Source organism: Plectropomus leopardus, chromosome 5 (genome assembly GCF_026936395.1).
Source record: "Plectropomus leopardus strain MGB_pleo_1.0 chromosome 5, ASM2693639v1, whole genome shotgun sequence".
NCBI classification, from domain to species: Eukaryota; Metazoa; Chordata; class Actinopteri; order Perciformes; family Serranidae; genus Plectropomus; species Plectropomus leopardus.
The window spans coordinates 36,511,991-36,533,938 of record NC_142180.1 but is presented as its reverse complement, the minus strand read 5'-3'; the positions used below and the strand labels follow the sequence as shown (position 1 = coordinate 36,533,938).

The window sequence follows — 21,948 nt, the reverse complement described above, 5'->3', positions numbered from 1 at the left end:
TAATTTTAAATACGTAATCATGATAATTAGAAATATTGTTTTTTCATACCTTTTATTTTTTTCCCTTAGACATTTTTCCCTAGCTTTTTTAAAAAAAAAAACAAAACATTTTTTCTACTAATTTCCTGCAATTTGCGGGACATTTCTTGTCATTTTGTTCATTGTCTTTTTACCTCATATTTTGGAGAGACATTTAAATACTTGTGAAAGGTGTCTGAAAACAGCAGGAGAAAAGTGATAACGCTCCAGGTTTCAAAAGGTTGATATGACTCTAAAGCTACTTACCTGCAGATACTCTACAGTGTGATATGTATTTTCAGGTGGGTCGCCGATCATTTTGTGAAGACCTGGTGTGAGAGAAACTTCTCCCTCTTGTCCCCTGAGCTGCACGCCGCCTGTCTGACGGCTGTTACTGAAACCATGGTGAGTTCCTCCCTCCCACAGTCATCAGCCGCTCTTTATTCGTGTAATTACACAAATATCATCAACTCATTCTCCAGTGTTTTTCCACAGGAAGGAAATTCAAATATAATCTAATGACAGACGACCTTTATTAAATTCTCAGTTATTAAAGAAGGACTAATTTAGGGATGTGATGTGGACGCAGACAGATGGGGAGTGATCCAGCCTTGTAATTGATAATTGAATCGTGACTCTGTGTTTCATCACTATCAAAGAGGTGGAGTGCATTATGTGAGTACAGAAAGACTAATGTACTGTTGTTCACTCTTGGCAAGTACTGAGATTCAGAGTCGGCCAAGAAGCATTACACAATGCTGGGACTCCCTCGGCTGATCAATAGGTCCTGGGCAGGATAACAGACTGCTTTTATAAAGAGCTGTGTTCATTCCTCTTTATTTTGTGTTTTCACCTAGAGAGAGTTTCTTTAGCTGATAGATGTTTCCATTCAGACTGTGCAGAACGCCGTAACTACGCTCTGTGGCTCTGAGCAGCTGATTGGCAGTCTCCCAGAAGTCAAGTGGGCCCAACAGGTTAGGAGTCTCGCCACGGAGCTGCAGGAGCAGAGCCTGCACGTCATCGTCCAGCACCTCCCGAAAGTGGTCCGCACTCAGGCCTTCAGGGACCTTCGCAGGGTAAGGCAGCAGTGTAGTCAAGCTAATGCACGACCTTGGCACAGATTCAGCATGTGGTTCTCTGATGGGCCAATTCACAAGAGGATTGCTCAGCTTTTGTCGCTGCTACACCTGCACAAATGAGGTTAAAAGAGACCATGTAATTCTTTAGCCTTTAGGGACTATTTGGCATATTTTACCCACTTTTCATTTTTGCAAGATTGTTAATTGTTTTATTTATTGTTTGAACTTGGATTTTCCAGCATAGTTCCTATAATAAGTCTAAAATGCACTCCTTAAACCAAATTGTTATATTCATACTGTTAACTGCACAAAATGCTCCACTGAAACCCATTCAAACTGGTTTTTGATCCCACAGCCATCAAAACATAAAGACATGCATTGTATGTAATTTTTAACATATTTGGCATATAGAGAAAATACATGCTATTTTGTTTTGAGGTGTAAAGTCATTAGTGCAACATTTTTTTGAGAATTGGACCTTAAAACAGGACTAATAGTGGTTGCAAGTGATTCACAATTTATGGTGCTTTCAGTGGCCTCGGTCTATTCTGTGTGAATTTGCCCCTCGGTGTCTGTTTCATGCCCGTACAGAGGGAAGAGTTCACCCGTGAGCCCGCGTTATTGAAGAAGCTGTGTTCAGCCATCAGAGAAGGTGTGACTGTGGACAACTGCTGCAATCTTTACGCTGCTGTTTACGATCTGTGTGGAGATGACGCAGAAGAGGACTGGCTCCTGGAGAAGGGAGGGCAAAAACAAGAGGAGGTAAATAAAGCAGATTCTGTCTGCCGAACACTCTGTCTTTTCAAAAACAGACATCATACTGAGAGCGTCAGGCTGTGCTCACACCTGATCTGTGTCTTTAGTCCGGTTGAACAAGGCCAGTTAGAACAACGCAAATCAAACCTTAATGTCGACCAAATAACAACACTCAAACTGCCTGAAAAATGTTGAATTTTGATCTGCTTGTTAAAGGGCAAAAATTTAAAATGTTTTCCTTTTTTTGTCTGGACCAAGTAAACCTACCTACAGGTGTGAACACAGCTTAACCTTTCTGTAAGAAATATTTGCTCTCTGTCTCTTTAAAATCTGTCCTAACAAACATTATGTGCTTCCATGGCCTTGGCTTCACTTTGTTCTGGAAGTCATTTCGCTGGTCATGATCTTTTGATTTTATCCTGAATTCTGCCGTAAATTTAAAAGTCTGTTTAAAAATGAGAGCTCTTAATTAATCATCAGTAATCGTTCTGATGATCTATGATAATAATTGTGGTATCTACTTGAAGATGGTTTACAGCTGGGGTATTCGACTAATTATTATTATTTACTGCATTTTCCAGCATTATATAAAAATTAAAAGGTCCATCTTAAACAAACTTCAGGTAAATTAAAGCACATTGTGCTGATAATAGGCCAACCTCTCCTGACTGCAGGACTCAGACTTCAACTTCTGTCAAACTTCTGTGCTATTAATCATTTTACTCAGGAATTAAAAACTTTTGAGTAGGCCTACTTCTCCTATAGCTGCCAACAGCCTGCCAACATTCACAGTTAGAGAAAGGCTGAAAATAAGCTCATGTGCTTGTGGCCCCGGGCCCCCAAAACATTACATCTGCCCCTGGTAATAATAATGAGAGCTCAGCGTGAGCTGCTGGATAAGACACGGAGCGATGCGTCCTGGTGTTTCTAAATAATTCATCCAAAGTCTGATTAAACCTCAAACTAACACAAAGTAGTCTGTAGAAGTCTAAAGAAGTCCACTTTCCACCTCTGCAAATTTGGCTGTTTCAGACACTTTGGTGCTCTGGGGAGAAGCTGCGCTCTGTTTGTCTGTCTCACTGTGCTGCTCTCGGACCATCAGCTGTTTGATCTGCGATGATGAAATGCTGTGGCTGTCAAACACAGAGTCAAAGTCTTTCACTTTTTTACATGATTGTTCAACACTTCTGCCCTGGCTGTGTTTTGGCTGAGATTTTCCTCAGTGTCATGAGAGCGGACATGTCTGTGCTGGAATGGGCTGTTGGACTTGTCCGAACTGGAGCGTTCTGTCACACAGAGCCGTGTGCTGGAGCGGGCTGTTGGACATGTCCGCGTGCTGGAGCGGGCTGTCGGACATGTCCGCGTGCTGGAGCGGGCTGTCGGACATGTCCGCGTGCTGGAGCGGGCTGTCGGACATGTCCGCGTGCTGGAGCGGGCTGTCGGACATGTCTGTGTGCTTGAGCAGGCTGTCAGACATGTTTGTACTGGAGCGGGCTGTTGGACTTTTTCGAACTGGAGTGGGCTGTTGGACATGTCTGCACGCTGGAGCAGGCTGTCAGAAATGTCTGCACTGGAGCCGGCTGTTGCACATATTCCACATTGGAGTGGGCTTTCGCACTTTTCCACGCTGGAGCGGGCTGTCAGACATGTCCGCACTTTAGCGGGCTGTCTGCACGCTCCAGCACGCAGACAGCCAAGGGGTTGAGAATGGTCGTGGAATGTGAAGTCAATCGAATTAATCAAATTAATCGAATTCGGATTAATTCATTTTTGAGCATGTTTAGACCTCCAAAAATGCCATTCGCTTCGTAAAAAAAAAAAAAAAATTGAATTGAATTCCTTCCGTTCATAGAGGGTCCTCGCACCGCTCAGTGCTCAGGCCCTAACAAGGACAAACTCAGAAAAACTACTCAATAGCGCTTGAAAAGTTCAAAAACCCCTCATGTTATCTTTGAAAACACACAACACACGACCTTTTAGCCAGACAGTAACAGGAAGTCATCTCAAGATACATCATAATTTGACATGTAACGATTATTCAGAACCAGAAATGTTGACCTTAGATCATAGCAGATTTGTCTGTTTAAACACAGAATTCATCAAGCTTCCATCTCAATTCTTCCCTTTGGTTGTCTTAAAACAGACGTACAAGGTAGTCAGATATTTATTTAAAAAATGCCAAATAAAATAGGAGAACAAAATAAATGATAAGCAAAAGCAAAACAACACCAGAATGCCCACTGGACATGTTCACTAAACAAACACAAGTATTTCATGTCCCAAAAGGAGTAGGAGGAAATGAATACTTGTCAACCCCCCCCCCCCCCTTTTTTTTTCTAATTTCATAAAAAATAGTTGATGCATCAACAAGATTTGAAATGTTGGCTTTTTAAGTATAAAATTTAAAAGTGTAAGTTTTCATGTTTGTTGAAGAGAATTTGCATCTGTCAGATTACAGACTAACAGTATGCATTGTGTGAGCAGGCGGCCCGTGAGACGACTTCCAGGGGAAAGTGACCTGGCTGCACGAGTTAAAGCGCATAACCCCTGTAAATACCGTACAGTATGGCAGAATGGATTAGGCCGAGGGAGACTGTGACGTGTGCCAGTGGCCGTCACTAATCTGGCTGAGTTATCTGCTGCTGAGGGGCGTGTGTGGTCAGTGCAGCAGAGGAGGTAGAGATGGCTCCTCCCTACCTTCCAGCCCTGTTTTTATAATCAGCCGTGGAAACAGGAGTATGGGCAGCAGCCGCTGACATCACCGATTTCGCTCAAGGGAGCTCAAGAGGATCCTGCAACGGAGACGGAGGGGGGAGGGAGGGACAGAGGAAGGCAGGGAGGGAGGAGGGAGGGGTATTTGTTGCCATGGTGAAAGGTTCTTCAAGCAGCTGCTGATTCGCTTGTGCTGTAGCGCACCCCTTTCCATTCTTCTCTCCTCTCTGCCTCTCTCTCCTCTGTTTCCGCCAGCCGTTCAGGCAAGAGATTTGTACGCTGCGCGCTCGGCTGTGGACCTTCCTGCTTCAGACCTTTTACGCCGTCCGCCACACGCAGGGATGGGAGACCCTGTCCTCCAAACACAGGGAGAGGATACTGGCAGGTAAAGAAGGAAATCCTTCCTTTCTTTTTAGCTACTCACACACAGGATATTCATGCTGCAGTGTGTGTGGATGTTTTTTTCCTCCCTAACCCGCCTAGAGCTGAAGCTCTGCATCATTAGAGATGAACCCAAGACCTTGGAGCATATGCTGCTGCCTGATTTCTTCCTACTCACCTACCTGGCCTGGCTATAACTAACCTATATATTGTTCTTATATGTTTTTGCTTCATGTGAGCCACATTTTTAACGTGCAGAAGAGTGCACGCCAACACGGTAAATGCCCCAGACGCACCATGCTTGTTTTAAAGGGTGGGATTGAAAGGCTGTGTTCCTGTCTTCAGGGGTGCACACATGATTAAAAGCCCCCACAACTGCAAAGAATATGCTCACTGTTTCCTCACTGTTGAGCCCGTAATGTGTTGAAATGCACGGCATGAATAATGCATGTGGCTGGTATCAGTGTGTGCCCATTACTGCTACATCTCTTGCAATCTTAAAATCAGATTCTGGGGCTCACATGCAAACATAACAAATTCACTTTAGTGATTGGAGCAGAGCTGCAACGATTTATTGATTTATTGATAGAAAATTAATTTGGAACTATTTTGCTTATTGAATGATCATTTTTGTCATTTGCTTGTCAACATTTGCCTTTTAAAAGTGAAAATTTGAGGCTTTTCTTTGTCAAACATGATCATAAACTGATTAGTTTTTTTTTGACTGATAAAACATGATTTTGAGATCTTACCTTTCAGCTGTGGGATATTACTCAAGGCATGTTTCACTATTTTCTGACATTTTATTGACATCTAATGAACTGATGGTGAAAAATAACGGCAGATGAATCGATAAGGAAAATAATCTTTAGTCGGAGCCCTAGAATGGATTAAATTTCACCTAATTCGCTTTTGAATAAACAAAATAATTCAAAAGGTTTTGAAAAGGATCAGAAATTCTTGTTTTAAGTATAGAAATGGTCGTGCTTTGTTTGTGATAGTCTTCGTCAGATCGATGCGTTGATTTATTGTTTGTCTCCTAATGGTCAAAGGGTAAACAACAGAGGGTGTGGGAGTGAGAATTTGTGAATGAAAAGATCGGCTCCTCTAGTTCACATAAAGAGGGACCTTGGCAGTGTCTTTTCATCTGTGCTATTCTTGGATCTGAATAGTCTGTTTTGCAGGCAAAACACTAACTCCCTAATTGATAATCTTCCTTTTCTCCTGTTTTGACAGATGCTATTGATAAAGGAGACAATCGGAGACTCGGTAAAAAGCCTGTATTCACTAGCTCACAGGTAACATCATCATAATTAAACATGCATTAACATCTGTTTAGTTTTATTTTTGTTTGAGAAACAAAAAACATTGAGACATTTGTGAATCAAAACTTTGCCATCAGCTGCTGATGTGAACTTATGAGGCTATTTTTAGCTCATAGAAATCCATGTAAATTTGTGTAATCCCTGACAGCGATTACAATCCATCAGAAGCCGTATGTCATAAATGCCCCACCCTCGCAGTCTAAAATGAGCAGCACGGCCTCTCTTAAACAGATGTATAGCTGAGATAAGCCTGGCTGAGGTGATCCAGAGAGGGATTGCCAACATGTTAGGCATGAGTGGTTAAGAGCAGCGCAGCTCCTGCAGATCTCCCGGGAAGTGGTTTGATACAGTCAAAACAAGGACTTTGCCTGTCTTTTGGCTTTTTGTTCAATTTCTCTGAACCTTCAGGACATTTTTCACTGATGAAATTGTTCCACTGACATTAAAAGGCAGTTATAAGTTCCCAGATAGTTTAGTTAATTAGCAGAAGCTCACAAAAAGAAAAAAGAAACCCTGTTATTCTTCATTAACGTCTGCTAAAAAACTTCAAAGAAATGAACTGTTGGACAAATGGAGAAAAAATAGGATTTACAATAGCAGGACTTCGGTTGTGTGAAGCCACATCCACACTAATATGATTTGCTTTTTAAATGATTAACTTTTGCTGCATTGACACATAGAGTCCACACTACTCCAACATTTTGGGGCACCTAAAACTAAGACTTTTGAAAATGCTGCTAAATTCATTTTAGTTTTAAAAACAGTTGCGCGTTGATTGGGGTTGAGTTAAAGCCTGGATGGGCTGAAACTGAGTCTTTTAAAAACAGAGACACAGAAATCTACATTCACTTCCTGATAGGGTCTTATGAGTCATGATGTGTCATGCGAAAAAAATGAAAGCAAAGCTTACACACCATGGACTGTATATAAAGATGGACGACGCGTCTCCACCAAGCCTGGAGGAAGTGCACCAGGCTCTGAAGCAAATCTTACATAGTGGCTATAAGTGTAATTACACCGTGCGGGCGGGTCTCGTGATGCTATGGGGCCCAGAAAGACTTTTTCCCATTGACATACATGGGAAAGAGATGCCTGTAAAAAAATGGATACCTTTTTTTGAGCATCAAAACCCAAGCCAAACGACAGTTTGATAATATTTGGAAAGTCTAAAAGAGCTGCAAGATTAAATCTTTTTGACCGCCATTCAAGCTAGCGGAGTGCTAAATTGAAAGTCAGTCGCTCCTCCAGTAGAAGTTTACCACTTGTGCCCATTCGGCTGCCACAAGTCTCTAGTGTGCAAGCCTTATGGGCCCGATATTGCGGAAGATCAAGGTACTGTCCTCTGCGCAAAAATAAGCCAACGTACAAAAATGCTGCAAAAATAACCTGTATGCAGCCGCTGCCATCTTGTTCTGGTGACGTCATTTGGAGCCAAAGTCTGTGCGGTAGCGATCCTGAGTTCCTGTCTATACACCCGTGTGACCAATAGGGAGCAACTGCATTAATTGTAAGCACACTGACAGGCACACACAGCTGTCACATCCCCTTTTTATAGCATCAAATAACTATCAGGGTGATCATCACAAAGATCAGGGTGATGAGAACCTCCTTCAGTGTCAAAAACCATCTTTTGGAAAAATGTATTTGGTGTTTCCTGAGTTTTTAGTTTTGGCCTATGTCCCTTTTGCTAACATGGAGGGGGTGGGCTTTATGGCCTGTACTGCAGCCAGCCACCAGGGGGCGATCCAGATGTTCTGGCTTCACTTTGGTGGAGATGTTAAGAGTCTATCTTTATATACAGTCTATGCTACATCCGTATTTGTTTTCATCCAGCTTGTGTAATGTTACTCCTTCTCCACCACCCATGGCATCTTCAGGCAATGGATGATGCTCTTTAGGCGAGTTTCAATTAACCCTCATATTGTGCAAATTGAAATTGTGAATATTAAAAATATGAGAATTTCCATCTGAATTTGAATAGATTGTAAAATCACGAGGGGAGTTTTTACTAAAAGCTGTCATCCTTTCAAATGCAGAACCGGAAACAGTAAAGCACAGTTTTAAAATGAAAAACTATTCGTGTGGATGAGGCCTGATTAGTACAGACTGTAGAAATCTCAATAGACAGAGGATTCAGGTGATGTTAGTCAGCATATTTTCTGCTCCAGTTGCTCATGGAAATCTGCACTAATATTATTCAGTTTCATGTGACTGCGCTCTGAATATCTGCTGATGAATCCAGTCTTACAGTGAGTGTGAATAATGTTTTTTTTTCTGCAGTCAAGGGCTGTAAAATGCCCTTCATCTGCACCTGAGAGTCCCCCTGTGCACCGGAGCCAGAGGGCGTCTGAAAACGCAGCTTCCTCCTCCCGTTGTGCTGCATCAGCCATGAAGTCTGATGGACTGGGGACAGCGAACAAATCGGGGGACGCTCACAAAGCAAAGAATGTGAAGAAGCCAGGAGATAGGAACGTGGCAGCAAAAGCAAAGACGGCATCAGCTGCCACACCAGTTGTTAACGGCACCGGAGCTGCAGGGGCCAGGCGTGATGCAGCCAGCGCCAACGGCCCCAGGAGCTCCCACGGAGCCAGAGAGCAAGACAAGAAGCCAAACCCAGGAGCACGGCCGAAAACGTCTCCGCCGAGCTGCACGTCTGCGAGCCAGACAGTAATGAAGGCTCAGAAGAGCTCAACAGGAAAAGCTGACAGCGCTGTTGGCACCGCCCAAGCTCAACCCAGCGCTACATCCACATCGGGCAGCGCCTCGCCAGAAAACGGTGCCAGGAGCCCTCGCAATGACACCCACTCTATCCCAGGTTCACACTCTTTATTGACTTTTTTACATTTCATCATTGTGGCTGACACCGATTACATCGCAGGAAATCACTGTAGCCGAGCTCGAGTGTCTGAATGCTGTCTGAAATATTAAAGGACCTGCAGGCTAATTAGTATGATGAATGCTGTTTCATGGCCAAGAGGGATTTTTGGAAGAGAAGGGCAGTGTCATGTATGAATGTTGATTTATCAGGAAACAAAGCACATGCGGCTGTCCTTGGCAGCCGGCTGGTATCAGTGTACAAACTCTCAGCAGAGCAGCAGAGGTCAAAGCAGACACAGCTGTCACACAGGAGGGGTGTGACTGATCACTTTGAGCCTTTGTGGAGTGGATGGTTTTAGGGAGGAGGGGAATTCCCGACTGATATTGTGCCAAATTTCTGCTGCATGGTGCAACCCGACTGGCTTTTAGTACCAGGTGCTTGTTTTGATTTAGTTTTCCACTGCAGATTGAGCCTCCTCATTGTAGGCAGGATTCTTATGCTGAATTCACACTGGATGTGGAAGTCACACGTATGTCAGTTGTTGCTCGAGCAGTTCAGAGCAGTTTTGAGCCAGAAGCTTAATTTTCTCTGGTTTGAAAGTGATTCTGCTCCTCTGCTCTTTTCTTATCACAAGTAAAGCTCTGTCTCTGTCTTCTGTCTGATTGTGTGTGTGTGTGTGTGTGTGTGTGTGTGTGTGTGTGTGTGTGTGTGTGTGTGTGTGCTTGTCTCTTTTACACTCTGTTACTCTGTTTAGACACAACTGACAAACATGTGGAAGAAGTGAGCATGGGATGCATATGTTAAAAACTACAAATGACAGACATTACTCAAAACAAGTTTTGCTTTGATTTTAGCAATAAAAGTAAAAAAAAAGCAAACTGAAAAATTTGAAATTTGAAATGAAAAGGGCTTCAAGTCAGTTTTGCTTTTTTTACAGAGTATTGACAATGATTGATTCTGAAATCATACAACCGTTGCTCAACATTATTTCATGTTAACAAATAATGTTATTCGTTTAAATGACTGGACCATCGGTCTGTTGTAGTGGAGTCCGATGACATCCCCTCCAGCTCTCTGTGATCTTTTCACGTGTACAGTTGTACAGATGAGGCGGGGCAGCTGGTACCACATGCATGGGGTGGATAGTTTTCAGCACGTGGGTAAAGCTGCAGGCTTTCCCTTTGTATATATGGGCACCGTATCTTTCGTGATATGCAGCAGGACTGCACCACTAACAGCTTTGCAGCGGGTCGCTTTCCTGTCAGACGGGACACAATGAGAAAATGACTCCACTAATGTCGGCTGCTTTTTATTGGGTGTTTGTGGGCTGATGCCATCTTGTGCATCTCGACACATTTGTCCCACTCAGCTGCACGCTTCTGTTCGAGATGCTGAAATAAGTTGGTTAGTTGCAAGAGCATTTAAACAAACTTTGCAGCGGACTGTGGATTGTTCCAGATCTGACGCTGCAAAACCAGTTCAAACATTAACGCTTGCTGTCATGTTATTGTGTGTGTGTGTGTGTGTATGTGTGGTGTGTGTTTGTGTAGATCTCTCCACTGTCATTTATTGAACCACAAATTGCATTAATCGATAAAATCGATTTATTGCCCAGCTCTATCTTTATATCGCTGATTTTAGATCATCAGTGTATTTTCTTTAGCTATCCCTGCAGCCTGTGTCCCGGCTGCAGAGCGCGGGGCAGCGGTGTGTCCTGTGTGAACAGGCGTTATCCTAAACCGGTGTGACACTGCTGTGACATGTTTTACGTCACACAAACACAGTGTGTTCTCTTGCTGGATGCTTTCATGGAAACCAAACGGATAATGTCTGTACGTTGTTGACCATGATGTGGGTTTTTTGTAGGCTGCCTTTGTCCTTTTTTGGCTTTATTTAACAAGAGAGAGTGCAAGTGTGAAAGGGGATGACAAAGGGCAAAGGGCCACCAGCCGGAATTGCACCTGTGGGCGCTGCAGCAAGGGCATTGCCTTTGTACATGGGGCATGAGCTACTGGGCGCTAAAAAATCTGGATTAAGAGAATAAAAAGTTGCAATGCTATTGGCAGCAGTTTGGCTATTTAAAAATGTCGGGTTTGTGCAGGATGTCTTGTCGTGCAAGAGCGTATTCTTTCTGACCATTCAGTGGTTTGCACTGTTTTAACTCATATTTTTGTCTCAGCATGCTCTGAACCTTGCCCAAGGTTAAAGTACCAGATACTATCCACAACTTTTGCCAGTGGAAAACCAAAACAGAGTGGCTCCGAGTGAGTGGAGCCGTGCCCGACCATGCAGTGGGTATGCTGCATTAGAAAATATGGCAAAACTGGCTCTCAGCTGCCTATCCTGCCAGTATGAGCGCAGCATGTGTCACTGAATGCCACCCTGAAAGTGGCTTACTATACGTCTGTGATATGAGCTCACACACTAACAGCACATTACACTAACCTGCTATAGTATGTATCTCTTCTACATTGAAGTTTGCTTGGTTTATTCTTATTTAAACTGTCTGCCCTGACAAACATTAATTTACAACAGCTATGCATGCGGTTTATTTTCTGTGTTTTAGGCGCAAAGCCCAAACACCAGGCGAAGGCGGTGAACAAATCCCCACTGACAAAACCTCAGCAGAAAACAGACACAGCAAAGATCAGCAGGTGAGCTTCATCTTAAACGTTCTGGTGCTTATCAGTGTGCTTTGTCATTGTCTCTTGTGTGTTCAGTGAAATGCAAGATGTAATGTTTAAAGGCTCTAAGTGATGTCGACTTCCCGTAAGGTGAATCCAATTTGGTGGTAAAAGCCTTTAAAAAAAATGTAAAAGTTTTTCAAGTTTAAAGTTTTTGGAGATTCTCTATAAGGGTTTAGGTAGAAAGTTGGCAGTGAGCACTTTGGTTTTTAATAATGACCTGTACAAGCCAACATTAATGTAAGAGCATTATACAATTATAGATAAACAAAACTCAGCAAAACCACCCTCTTTAGGTTTTTCTCATTTCTTACACGGATAAACATAATTTTGCCGACCACTTGGACTCTCAGTCCTCCAGTATTATGTTATATGTCAAATGCCCAAATACCACAGGGAAGCGGTCAAGGCTGCATTTAAATGACAACAGAAATGACAAGTTTGGCCTTTAAGGACTTGTGGTTTGGGGGCCTGGAACTTGACTTGGAACTTGCAAAAATGTTTCAGTAACCTAAAGAGAGAAACTGACATTTTTTAGTGTTTGCATGGGGTCACACTGCAGTCAATACAGCTTTGATGAGTGTTTGCATCCTCACTGCATTTTTAACATGACCAGGTTGCAATATGAGCTCAATGCCAATATACTCAACTCCATTAGCTTCAAGCATTCAGGACCTTGGAAACAAAACAAACGCACCTCACAGTGCATGTTCAGGGATGTAAATGTGGGTCAATTAAGCTGAGTGATGCAGCGCAGCATCACCTGCTTGTTTTTTTTAGGCCACATGCAGCTGTCAGAAGGTTAAAAGCAGCTGTGAAGCGTTTTCTGACAAGCCTCTCATCTGTCCTTCAAAGATGTTAAAAATATCCGTTTTTACAAACTGCAGCATCCAAACTCCATCTGTCCTGGGAGCACATCAATATTTAACAGTCTCCCTGGAAAGCAACCATGTAAGCGAGCCAATAAATAGCTGCTAGCCTAACACAACACATCGTGGCTGAATCTCTGGAAAGCCTGCTTTTGTAAAGAAACAGATGGTACAGTTAACAGATTATCTATACAGTATCAAAATTTAATTTCTATGGATTTGTGTGCTTTAGTCTGCTGCAGTTAGCTGTATAAATGAAAATATTGAACTCCCCTCTAACCTAAATATAGATCGTGAGACCAAAAAGTATTTTTTAAACCAGACCGATCATATCATCAACTATCATCACAATCTAAAGTCAATTCTTTAAAACTTAACTGGATAAATTCACTAAGATGTCCGGTAATAAAAAAAAATCCATCCACCTTTGGCACAGAGCAAATCTCAAACTGTAAAAAATGTGCTCCCTGTTCTCTTGGTCCTGCAGATATATTTTGTTAAAAAAACGGTAAAATATTCATCTCAAGGACACAAGTACCAACTGGCAATACCTTTGATAGTCAGCTCATGTCTCAGAGGCTCCTCCTTGACAAAATGGGAGAAAAAACTTTGCTGCCTCCTGCTGGTGCTAAATATTACTTAACTATTTCACTTTCCCTGAAACTCTCCTCAGAAACATGTTTGAACGATGATGTGAGCCAGACATTATTATAATAATGCTAATAATAATGTTTATTTATAGAGCACTTTTCAAAAACAGTGTTAGGAACTGCTTCACAGGGCAGCAGAACAAAATATACAAGACATAAAATGAACAAGTTTTAACCCTTTAGAACCAACACCCGTGTGTCTTCCTGCGTTCAGATGCCATTCACAAGTGTTTAAACCTCTGAAACCTGAGAGGAGTAAAAGATGAAAAATTAGCTGTGGGGAAACTATATATTATCCTAAAAAGGAAAAAGAATTCCAGAAATATATAATTGGTAAAATAATATACTTAAAATTATGTTATTAAATGTTTAATTTTTTTTTTTTGCTTTATTTTTGTCACACATTCTTGGAGTCATTGTCTTGTTTGTTTTTGTTTTTTTAATTTTTTTTTTTTTTGCTTTTTTCTGGTCATTTTATTGTAACTTTTTACTAATTTCTTAATTATTTTGGGGCCATTTCTTATCATTGCCTTTCTTCCATGTTACTGAGAGAAATCAAGCCAGTTTGCTCAGGTTTTAAATGGTTTGGGACCAGTCTACATTACAGACTCTGTCGTTTAAATCCTTCACGAGCTCTCAGATCTTTTGCTGCTGAGTTTGTAAATACACACATTTATACACACAAGAAAATAGCACAGCTTTTTGTTAACTGCACTCCAAAATTATGAAATATCCTTCCAAGAAGAGAGGCTTCATCTCTTCCAGGCATGAACTGTGAAGAGATGAAGCCTTGTAAAATTGTCACTTTGTTCTTAAAAGTTCAGATTGATCATATTTTTTTGAAATATTCCATGTTGTTAAAAACTTACTGGGGATGTTGTGTTTAAAGCATCTGTGGTCACTGTTGTTTTATGGTTTCTCCTGTTTTTTTTCACCAATCACAGTCCTACCAATAAGTCAAGTGTGAGAGAAAGTGTCAAAGCCAAGACTGGTGCTTCAGAGAAAACGTCTACTGGAGGCGCAGCAGCCAGAGCAGAAACCAAGGGACGAGGCACACCAGAGCACCATGGTGAGATGTTCAAAGTCTGCACATGTATGCCACTATCCTGCAGCTGTGCACTAACGTATTGTTCTGTCTTTGGTTTAGTCTCTAAGCACGGACCCTCCATGAAAAAGCCAGCGTCCCCGAGGAAAGAAGACGGCAAGGAGGGGCTGAAATCTTCGGCTCCAGACAAAGCAGCCAGTGAAGTTCCTAAAAAGAAGATCACAAAGCCCGCTCCGGCGACTGGAGCCTCGACTAAATCCAGTGCTAAACCACCAAAAGCCTCCTCGGCCCCCACCAAGCAATCTAGCGCAGTCGCTGCCAAGTCTGGACCAAAGCCCAAAAGTACTACTGAATTATCTACGGAGAAAGCTTCTCCAAAGTCTGGAGGGGCTTCCAAAACCGCAGCTGCCTCCAAGAAATCTGGAAGTAAAGCAAAAGAAGTAGCAAACGGTAAAAATTCAGACTGTAAAACGGCTCCAACTGAGAGCGCTGGTGATAAAGATAGCACAGAGGTAACGCTGCAGCCTGCAGCAGAGCCAGCGAGCCAGGGCGAAGGAGATTCACTCAGCCTTCAGCTCGAATCGAGCCCGAAGGAGAGTCTCCAGACGGCTGAAACACAGACAGAAAACACAAACAGTGCACCAGCAGCCGACAGCGCCCCCCAGGTCAAACCCGCTAATGCAGACGCTTGCAAACAGACCGAAGGGACTAAAACAAAACAGTCCCCGAGCGGTGTCATCGCCGCTCACATCAGCGGAGCCCAAGTTCACGAGGTCAGCTCCCCAAATTCCCCGAGAGACACTGAACGCCCTGCAGACACCCCCTGCAGCATGGGAAGCACTGACACTCCCATCGAGGACTCCTGGAGCGGCATCCACCATCAGGTCAGCCCTGAGTCCGAGACCGGCAGCACGCACACCACTTCCTCTGACGACATCAAGCCCCGCTCGGAGGACTACGACGCGGGAGGCTCGCAGGATGACGACTGCTCCAACGACAGAGGGGTGTCCAAGTGCGGCACCATGCGCTGTCACGACTTCCTGGGCCGCAGCAGCAGCGACACGAGCACCCCCGAGGAGTTAAAGATGTACGAGGGCGGCGCTGGGTTGAGGGTGGAGGTGCGGCTGCGTGGACGGGAAGCGGAGACCACCAGTGAGGAGGAGGGAGTAAGACAGCAGCGTCCTCGCTCCTGGTTGCACAGAGACGAGGTCGCTGTGGAGGAGGAGCACTCGGAGGTCGAGGCCACTGTGACTGTAAAAAGCGTCCCCGACCCACAGCTGTTCTCCTCAGAGGAGGAGGACGAGGACGAGGAGGCGACGGAGGATGAGAGGTCAGAAGTTGAGGTGATTCCAGGCCAAGCTCCGCCGCCGACTGAGCCTTCGCCGCACTATCAGGGGATCGTCAACCTTGCGTTCGATGACGAAGGTGTGGACCAGGAGAACGAGCAGCCCGACTATCAGTCAACATCTAACTTCCGTCGCTCAGTGTTGCTCTCTGTCGACGAGTGCGAGGAGTTGGGATCAGAAGAGGGTGGCGCTCAAACTCCGCCTCAACAGCCAGACGACGTTGTGACTCCCTGTGACGTTTTCGAGTCTGACTCCACAGCCCCTCAGTCTAATTGTGCCCCCTCTGGTGACCAGCAGAACCACCTGCCGTGCCATCCCGAAAGTGCAGATGCCAAACACGACGACGAACAGGAAGAAAAATCATCCGTCTTCCTAACGGAGCTCGAGGAGCCCGTGCAGGAGGAGAGCAACCACGTCGATGGAGTGAAGTCCAGCAGCCCTCCTCTGGATGCCGACACCAGAGACCTCCCTCCTCAGGAGCGCCCGTGCCACCTGGATCTGCGGCACACCGAACAATACAACGGAGCGCCGCGCAAAAATCAGCCCTCAGAAAGCAAGAAAGCTGATTTACATCTAGACTTAAATGATCCTCAGCTGACAGGGGACTCTCCTGTACATGCTGCACAATCTCCAGCAGGTAATGTATGATCCTCGGACCCTTCCTAGACCCCCAAAGCCATCTCTTACCCCCAAACTCATCAGTAAAAGGTATAGTTTATCCCTGCAAGATTCATTCTCCTCTGCTCTGATTCCCAGACCTTACCCACATCCAACATGCACCTATCCCTCTTTCACAATAAAAGGATATAGTGCAGCAAATAATTAAAAATTCAAATGAAATCATCATATTTTCATAGCTGAAGCTTCCACTCATTTCAACCCATCGATCGTGTAGCCGTTGTAAATTTGAATTTGCAACATCCATATCCTTTTAAAAGATGGTGATTGGTCTCATCATAACTTAAGTGTACATTTGAAACAACTGAACTACCTTTAGCGAGGGGCGTTTAGGCCGCAGTTTACGCAGAAAAAAGGGGAAAGCAGTGTACATTTCACTAAGACTGATCATAGAATTGTATCTGTCGAAAAGAAATCTGCCTTGTGACAAGGCCTGTGACATAGTTATACCAATGCACTTTTATGTACATAAAAATAAGATTTTTTGATTATTTTTGTCATTTCTTTTTTGCAGTGGAACAGACTTTGGCCTTTTTGGGCCACAGATGATTTGACATAGTGGAAGGTGCTTTAAATATGATTTTAACATCAATACATCATTGCCAAATTAATTGTGGTTTGTCAGTATAATTACTATGAACAGGGACCATTGTTGACATCATTTTATGTCTAATGGTGATGTTTTGACTACATGCTTCTGCAAACCATGGACACGTGACATAAATGTCAATCATGTATGATACGTATAAAAACATACAAATTTGTATCTTTTTATACGTATCATACCGATGTTTCAAAAGTATATGAGCAAACCGTGACACCTAGACCAGACCATTGCCAGATTGCAGACCACTGTTCAAGACCCAACAATTAACAAAACCGGTTGCATTTTTGAGTTCTTGCTGCACTTCAAGCAACTTCGCAGCCTCTGAATGTTTTTCTTTTTCAAGCAACCTGTAGCTTTGTTTCCACAAAAGATGGAGTCAAGAAAAACGGTTGTTTTAACCAGCACATCGCTGTGTTTTGCTGGGATTGTGCCACAGAAAGCAGTTGTTTTTTAATGAGACGTTGCTGTGTTTCCAGTTAGGGCAGTGCCAAAAAAGTGGTTGTCTTTTTACTAAGACATCATGCTTTTCCAGCCAGGATAGTGTCTCAAAAAATGGCTGTTTTTTACCAACACATCGCTACATTTCCTGCCAGGAAAGTGACACAGAAAGCAGTTGTTTTAAATGAGACATTGCTGCGTTTGCAGTGGAAATTTTGCCACTAACAGGGCATTTAAGCCAAAATATGATCTTTTTATCACCATAAATCTAACCACACATTAACCACAATGTTGAAATATAAAGAAACAAGTTTCAATATGTCCTATATCTACATAATTTACAAATAAAATGTATCTGTGGTTTGCAGAAATGAACAATGCCAACATTTTTTCAGGTGATTGGGTTTAAATTTCCCATAAACACCAGCACCAGCTAAGAGTGTTGCTTTTCCTTTTGGTTTATTTAAAAGCATAAATACATTAGACTTTTCATTTATTAAACCTTTGCAGTTTTGAAAAAGAAACATTTTGAGGAACAAAAACACAATTTGGACCTTTTGATACCCACTTATGTCCGATTCAGCGCAGCGTCACCGATGCTGCTCGACCTCTCAGCGATGGTCTCTCTGTTTGCAGTAATTGTACAAACAGCTCAAAATAAATTTAGAGAGATTTGTTGATGTTAAAGTGCTATATGTAGCACCTTTTTAAAAATGTGTTCAGGTAAATTAAAATCTAGTGATGATTTCTTTGAAATTTCTGTTGCCTGACATTAAGGTAAAAACACAATGAGGGTACAAACTAGAAGACACTAAACTGCCACTGCTTCTCAGAAAAGTGTGTGATACTGGGGACTTCCCCCCTTGCATCTCCTTGCTGTTTATCTTTATTTCTATTGGAGAATGTACCTGTTCCTGAGTTTTTGTTTGTTTTTAATTTTTGCACTGCACACATGCATGTTATTAAAATTATTTTGTCATCCCCCTCTATTTTTATTATTATTTTTTTCATTATCCATTACCTTTTGTCATACCCAGTAGAATTATGTCTCGATACATAGACTTCCACTTTTAAAGAGATGTGTGTTTTTTCGTCTATAAGCTTCTGTTCAGTAGGTGTGTGTAGTGTCAGTATCCTCCTCTGTAAAGTGTGTGATGTGTCTCTACAGCAGCTTTCATAGTCCTGCCATGTCTCTCTTTTTTCACTATCATATTCAGAAAAAGAAATCCTGCTGCACCATAACTGAGGGTCTATCCCCATGCAAACATGTATAAAATTATTTTGTTTTCAATACCAAACAGTGATCATCTTCTGCCTTTTTAAAAATTGTTAAAAACAGAAAAAACACGATGAATGTCAATGGTGGTGTGCCATCGTTTTGTGCTTCTAAAGCACTGTTGCTTGCATTTTTTTTAGGTTTCTGTGACAATATTTCAGTCTGTTCATGAGGTCTGCCCGTTCAAAGACCTGCATGTAAATCTCAGAACATATCACTGTTACTTGCAAATGCAAAGCTCACTGGTGCTGGCAATGCATGGCTTACTTTGTTTGAAACGGTGGATAAAGAGATGCATTCAGACTAGCGCTCCTCTGTGCGTAATCGCCTTTAAGGCAACTGTTTACCCCAGATATCCATATATGAAGTGATGGTGAATCAAAAACCGATGAATTTGAAATTGGTATTGCAGTTTAACCAGCGTACATGAAGAAAAAATGTTAAGCCTGCACACGTATTTCGTGCTACACAAGTTTAATGAAGTATTTCATGCCCTGAAAGGAATAGGAGGAAGTGAATACTTACCAAATCCTACCGCCCTTTTTTCAATTTTATAAAAACAAGTTCAACATTAATATTTCCCATTTTTGCCCCAATTTTCACCATGCAAACCTTGATATAATCAAACAAGAATTAAGACCAAAAAAAGATATAAATCCCTCAAAAAAAGATATAATTCCCAAAAAAAAGATATATTTCCCAGAAAATTCCCAAACGTTTAGCCTTATTCTAAGAGACAGTGGCACAGTTTTTGTTAAATTTTAAGAGAAATTTTCCTGTTTTCCTTCCAGATAATTTTTCTATTATTAAGTAATATTTAACCCATTTTAGTGCTTTTTTTTCCTTGTTTTTAGAGCTTATGTTTTTGTAGTGCACTTTGAAAAGCAACCTGCCTATCATGTATCGTATTGCCCGTTTCCCTCTCTCTTTTTACCAGCTCATATGGCTTTAATATATTGTTTTTAAAAAAGTTTAAAATCATTAAATGTTCTAGATGTTTTCAATTTCCCACTCCATAAATTAACTGCTTTGACTGAAAAACAATGATATTTTGCATTTATTGTTTCTTTAACAACTAATTCCTCTCAAATTATGTAAACTTTCTTTCAGAAAGTTTTTTTTTTTTAGCGCTGAACAGGGTTTGAACCAGATCTTTGAATTTCAGTGCTTCACTAAACTTGTGTGACATGGAATAAGGTGTGCAGGCGTTACTTTTTTCCTCATATACGCCTTGCACCTACATGATGTGTGTATAACTTAGCACTCTCAAAATGCAGTTTACCCAGCCATCATGAGACCATCAGAGTCTCTGGTTTCGTGCTGTGCTGTCCTCACCTGACTTCACTGTGGAGCATCTCCTGAAGGACACAGTTGCATTAAAGGAAACATTCAGTGTTTCATTGTAGAAGGCAGCGACTAGTCTCTGAGATGAAAAAAAAAAAGAAACTGTGTGGAGGAGTGAATCATTTTGTCATTTTGCAGTATTGTCAATTGTTTTTAGGGGACAATGGTTGTGACAGATTGGATCAAACCTGCAAACATGACCGCCGGCCGTCCAAAGCCCTCTCTCCCATTTACGAGATGGACGTGGGAGAAGCCTTCGAGCACTGCTCGGACAGGGACAGGAATGTTAAACTGCAGGCGGAGGAAGAAAAGCAAAAAGGGGACAATGATGACAAAAGCAATGAGTTTGCGGAGCGGGACTGGAGCCTGCTCAGGCAGCTCCTCTCAGACCACGAGTCCAATCTGGGCGTCATAAACCCCGTGCCCGAGGAGCTCAACCTGGCCCAGTACCTTATCAAGCAGACGCTGTCGCTGTCTCGCGACTGCCTGGACTCGCAGGCCTTCCTGTCCCCGGAGAAGGAGACCTTCAAACGCTGGGCGGAGCTCATCTCGCCCATGGAGGACTCCTCCACCAGCATCACAGTAACCAGCTTCTCCCCAGAGGACGCTGCGTCTCCGCAGGGGGAGTGGACCATCGTGGAACTGGAGACACATCACTGAGTGCACAGAGGAGAGCCTGCGGGACAGTTGACACCTTCTCTGGGAACTTTGGCCATCTTCACATCAACTTCTGTCTTAATTTATTAAAAATTAATATCACATTCTGTCCTGATGTCTTTTCTGGACTCTGCAGAACTCTGGACTTTGCAGCAGCTTGTTTGCGTTCCTCATTACGCCCTCAGTGGACGGTTTCTTGGCACAAACGGGCTGTTATGCATGCTGATATTTTTCTATGTCTGACTGTTTCATTGATGTTGCTTCGACGCTCTAGAAAAGAATAGAGTAAGAAAAGAAATCTTTCTCATGGCAGTCTTCTGGTTATATGGTGGACTGAAGTTTCTTAAAGACAAAACAATATCAGCCAACTGGCTTGCATTTAGTGTCATACTGAAAATAAAGGTTTGTGTTTCTTGAACAAATGAAATGTGGTCCTCACTCTCGAGTCACAGAGGATCTACTGTTGGGCTGGGCAACAAAGACATATCCTACACTGATTTATGCTCAGTTTTTTACTGTAATTTTACCTGTCTGCACAGGTGTAATTAATGACATTGACATTTTCTCACTGGCTTGCTGAGACACGTGAAATGTTAATTACTCAACACGTTGTAGTTTTTGCCATGAAGAGTTTATACAGGAACAAGTGGACAAATATTTGATCATAAAGAAATCACAAACAGCTGCTGTTAATTAGCTCAACTAGTAAAGGCATACCTGTGTCCACGGCAAAGTTATTATACCATTATCTAAACTACAACTACATGTAAAAAAACAACATTTTAGTTAAATCAAGCTACAAATACTTTTCCTTTGCCTCCCTGAATGACTGCACGAGCCTTCCTCCACATTATTTCACAGTTTCTGGCTGTGAAAATGGTGTAGTTTTTTAGTTATTTTTAAAAAAAACGAAAACATGCTTTTTAAAACCTCTGGTGGGTTTCGGGGCTCTATCATGTTTTAAATAAATAAAAACTATGACCATTAAAAGTTGAATGTTCCTCTGCTACGCCTAAAAAATAAAACACCCATTACTCCTCAGTGCTTGAAAGATATTGTAAGTGTCACCCGATTCCTTCTGATAAATAACAAATATATAAAAAAACAAACATGTAACCAAATATTTTAGAAATGCTGAAAATGAAACTAAAATGAGCAAACTCTCTCTGGCAACTTACACTGAACTAATAAAAAGATAAAAAAAAAAAAAACTAAAGAAGACGATTAATCGAATGAATTTTTTTTGCAAAGAAAAAAAAACAAAC

The 21,948-nt window shown here is 42.3% G+C and overlaps 1 protein-coding gene across 6 annotated transcripts in view; it reads left to right on the top strand.

The window, feature by feature from the left end:
* The window catches only part of btbd8 (BTB domain containing 8), a 41,878-nt gene extending 19,984 nt beyond the window's left edge, over nucleotides 1-21,894 (top strand). For all 6 annotated transcript variants that reach the window (XM_088078142.1, XM_088078141.1, XM_088078143.1 and 3 more), the window contains 10 exons: nucleotides 321-423; nucleotides 912-1,094; nucleotides 1,689-1,859; nucleotides 4,821-4,950; nucleotides 6,183-6,244; nucleotides 8,552-9,086; nucleotides 11,656-11,743; nucleotides 14,237-14,361; nucleotides 14,440-16,320; nucleotides 20,184-21,894. In XM_088078142.1, coding sequence (XP_087934268.1) covers nucleotides 321-423; nucleotides 912-1,094; nucleotides 1,689-1,859; nucleotides 4,821-4,950; nucleotides 6,183-6,244; nucleotides 8,552-9,086; nucleotides 11,656-11,743; nucleotides 14,237-14,361; nucleotides 14,440-16,320; nucleotides 20,184-20,686 — 3,781 coding nt within the window. In that variant the 3' untranslated portion in view covers nucleotides 20,687-21,894. The remainder of the gene's footprint in view (nucleotides 1-320; nucleotides 424-911; nucleotides 1,095-1,688; nucleotides 1,860-4,820; nucleotides 4,951-6,182; nucleotides 6,245-8,551; nucleotides 9,087-11,655; nucleotides 11,744-14,236; nucleotides 14,362-14,439; nucleotides 16,321-20,183) is intronic.
* Nucleotides 21,895-21,948: the final 54 nt, after the last annotated feature.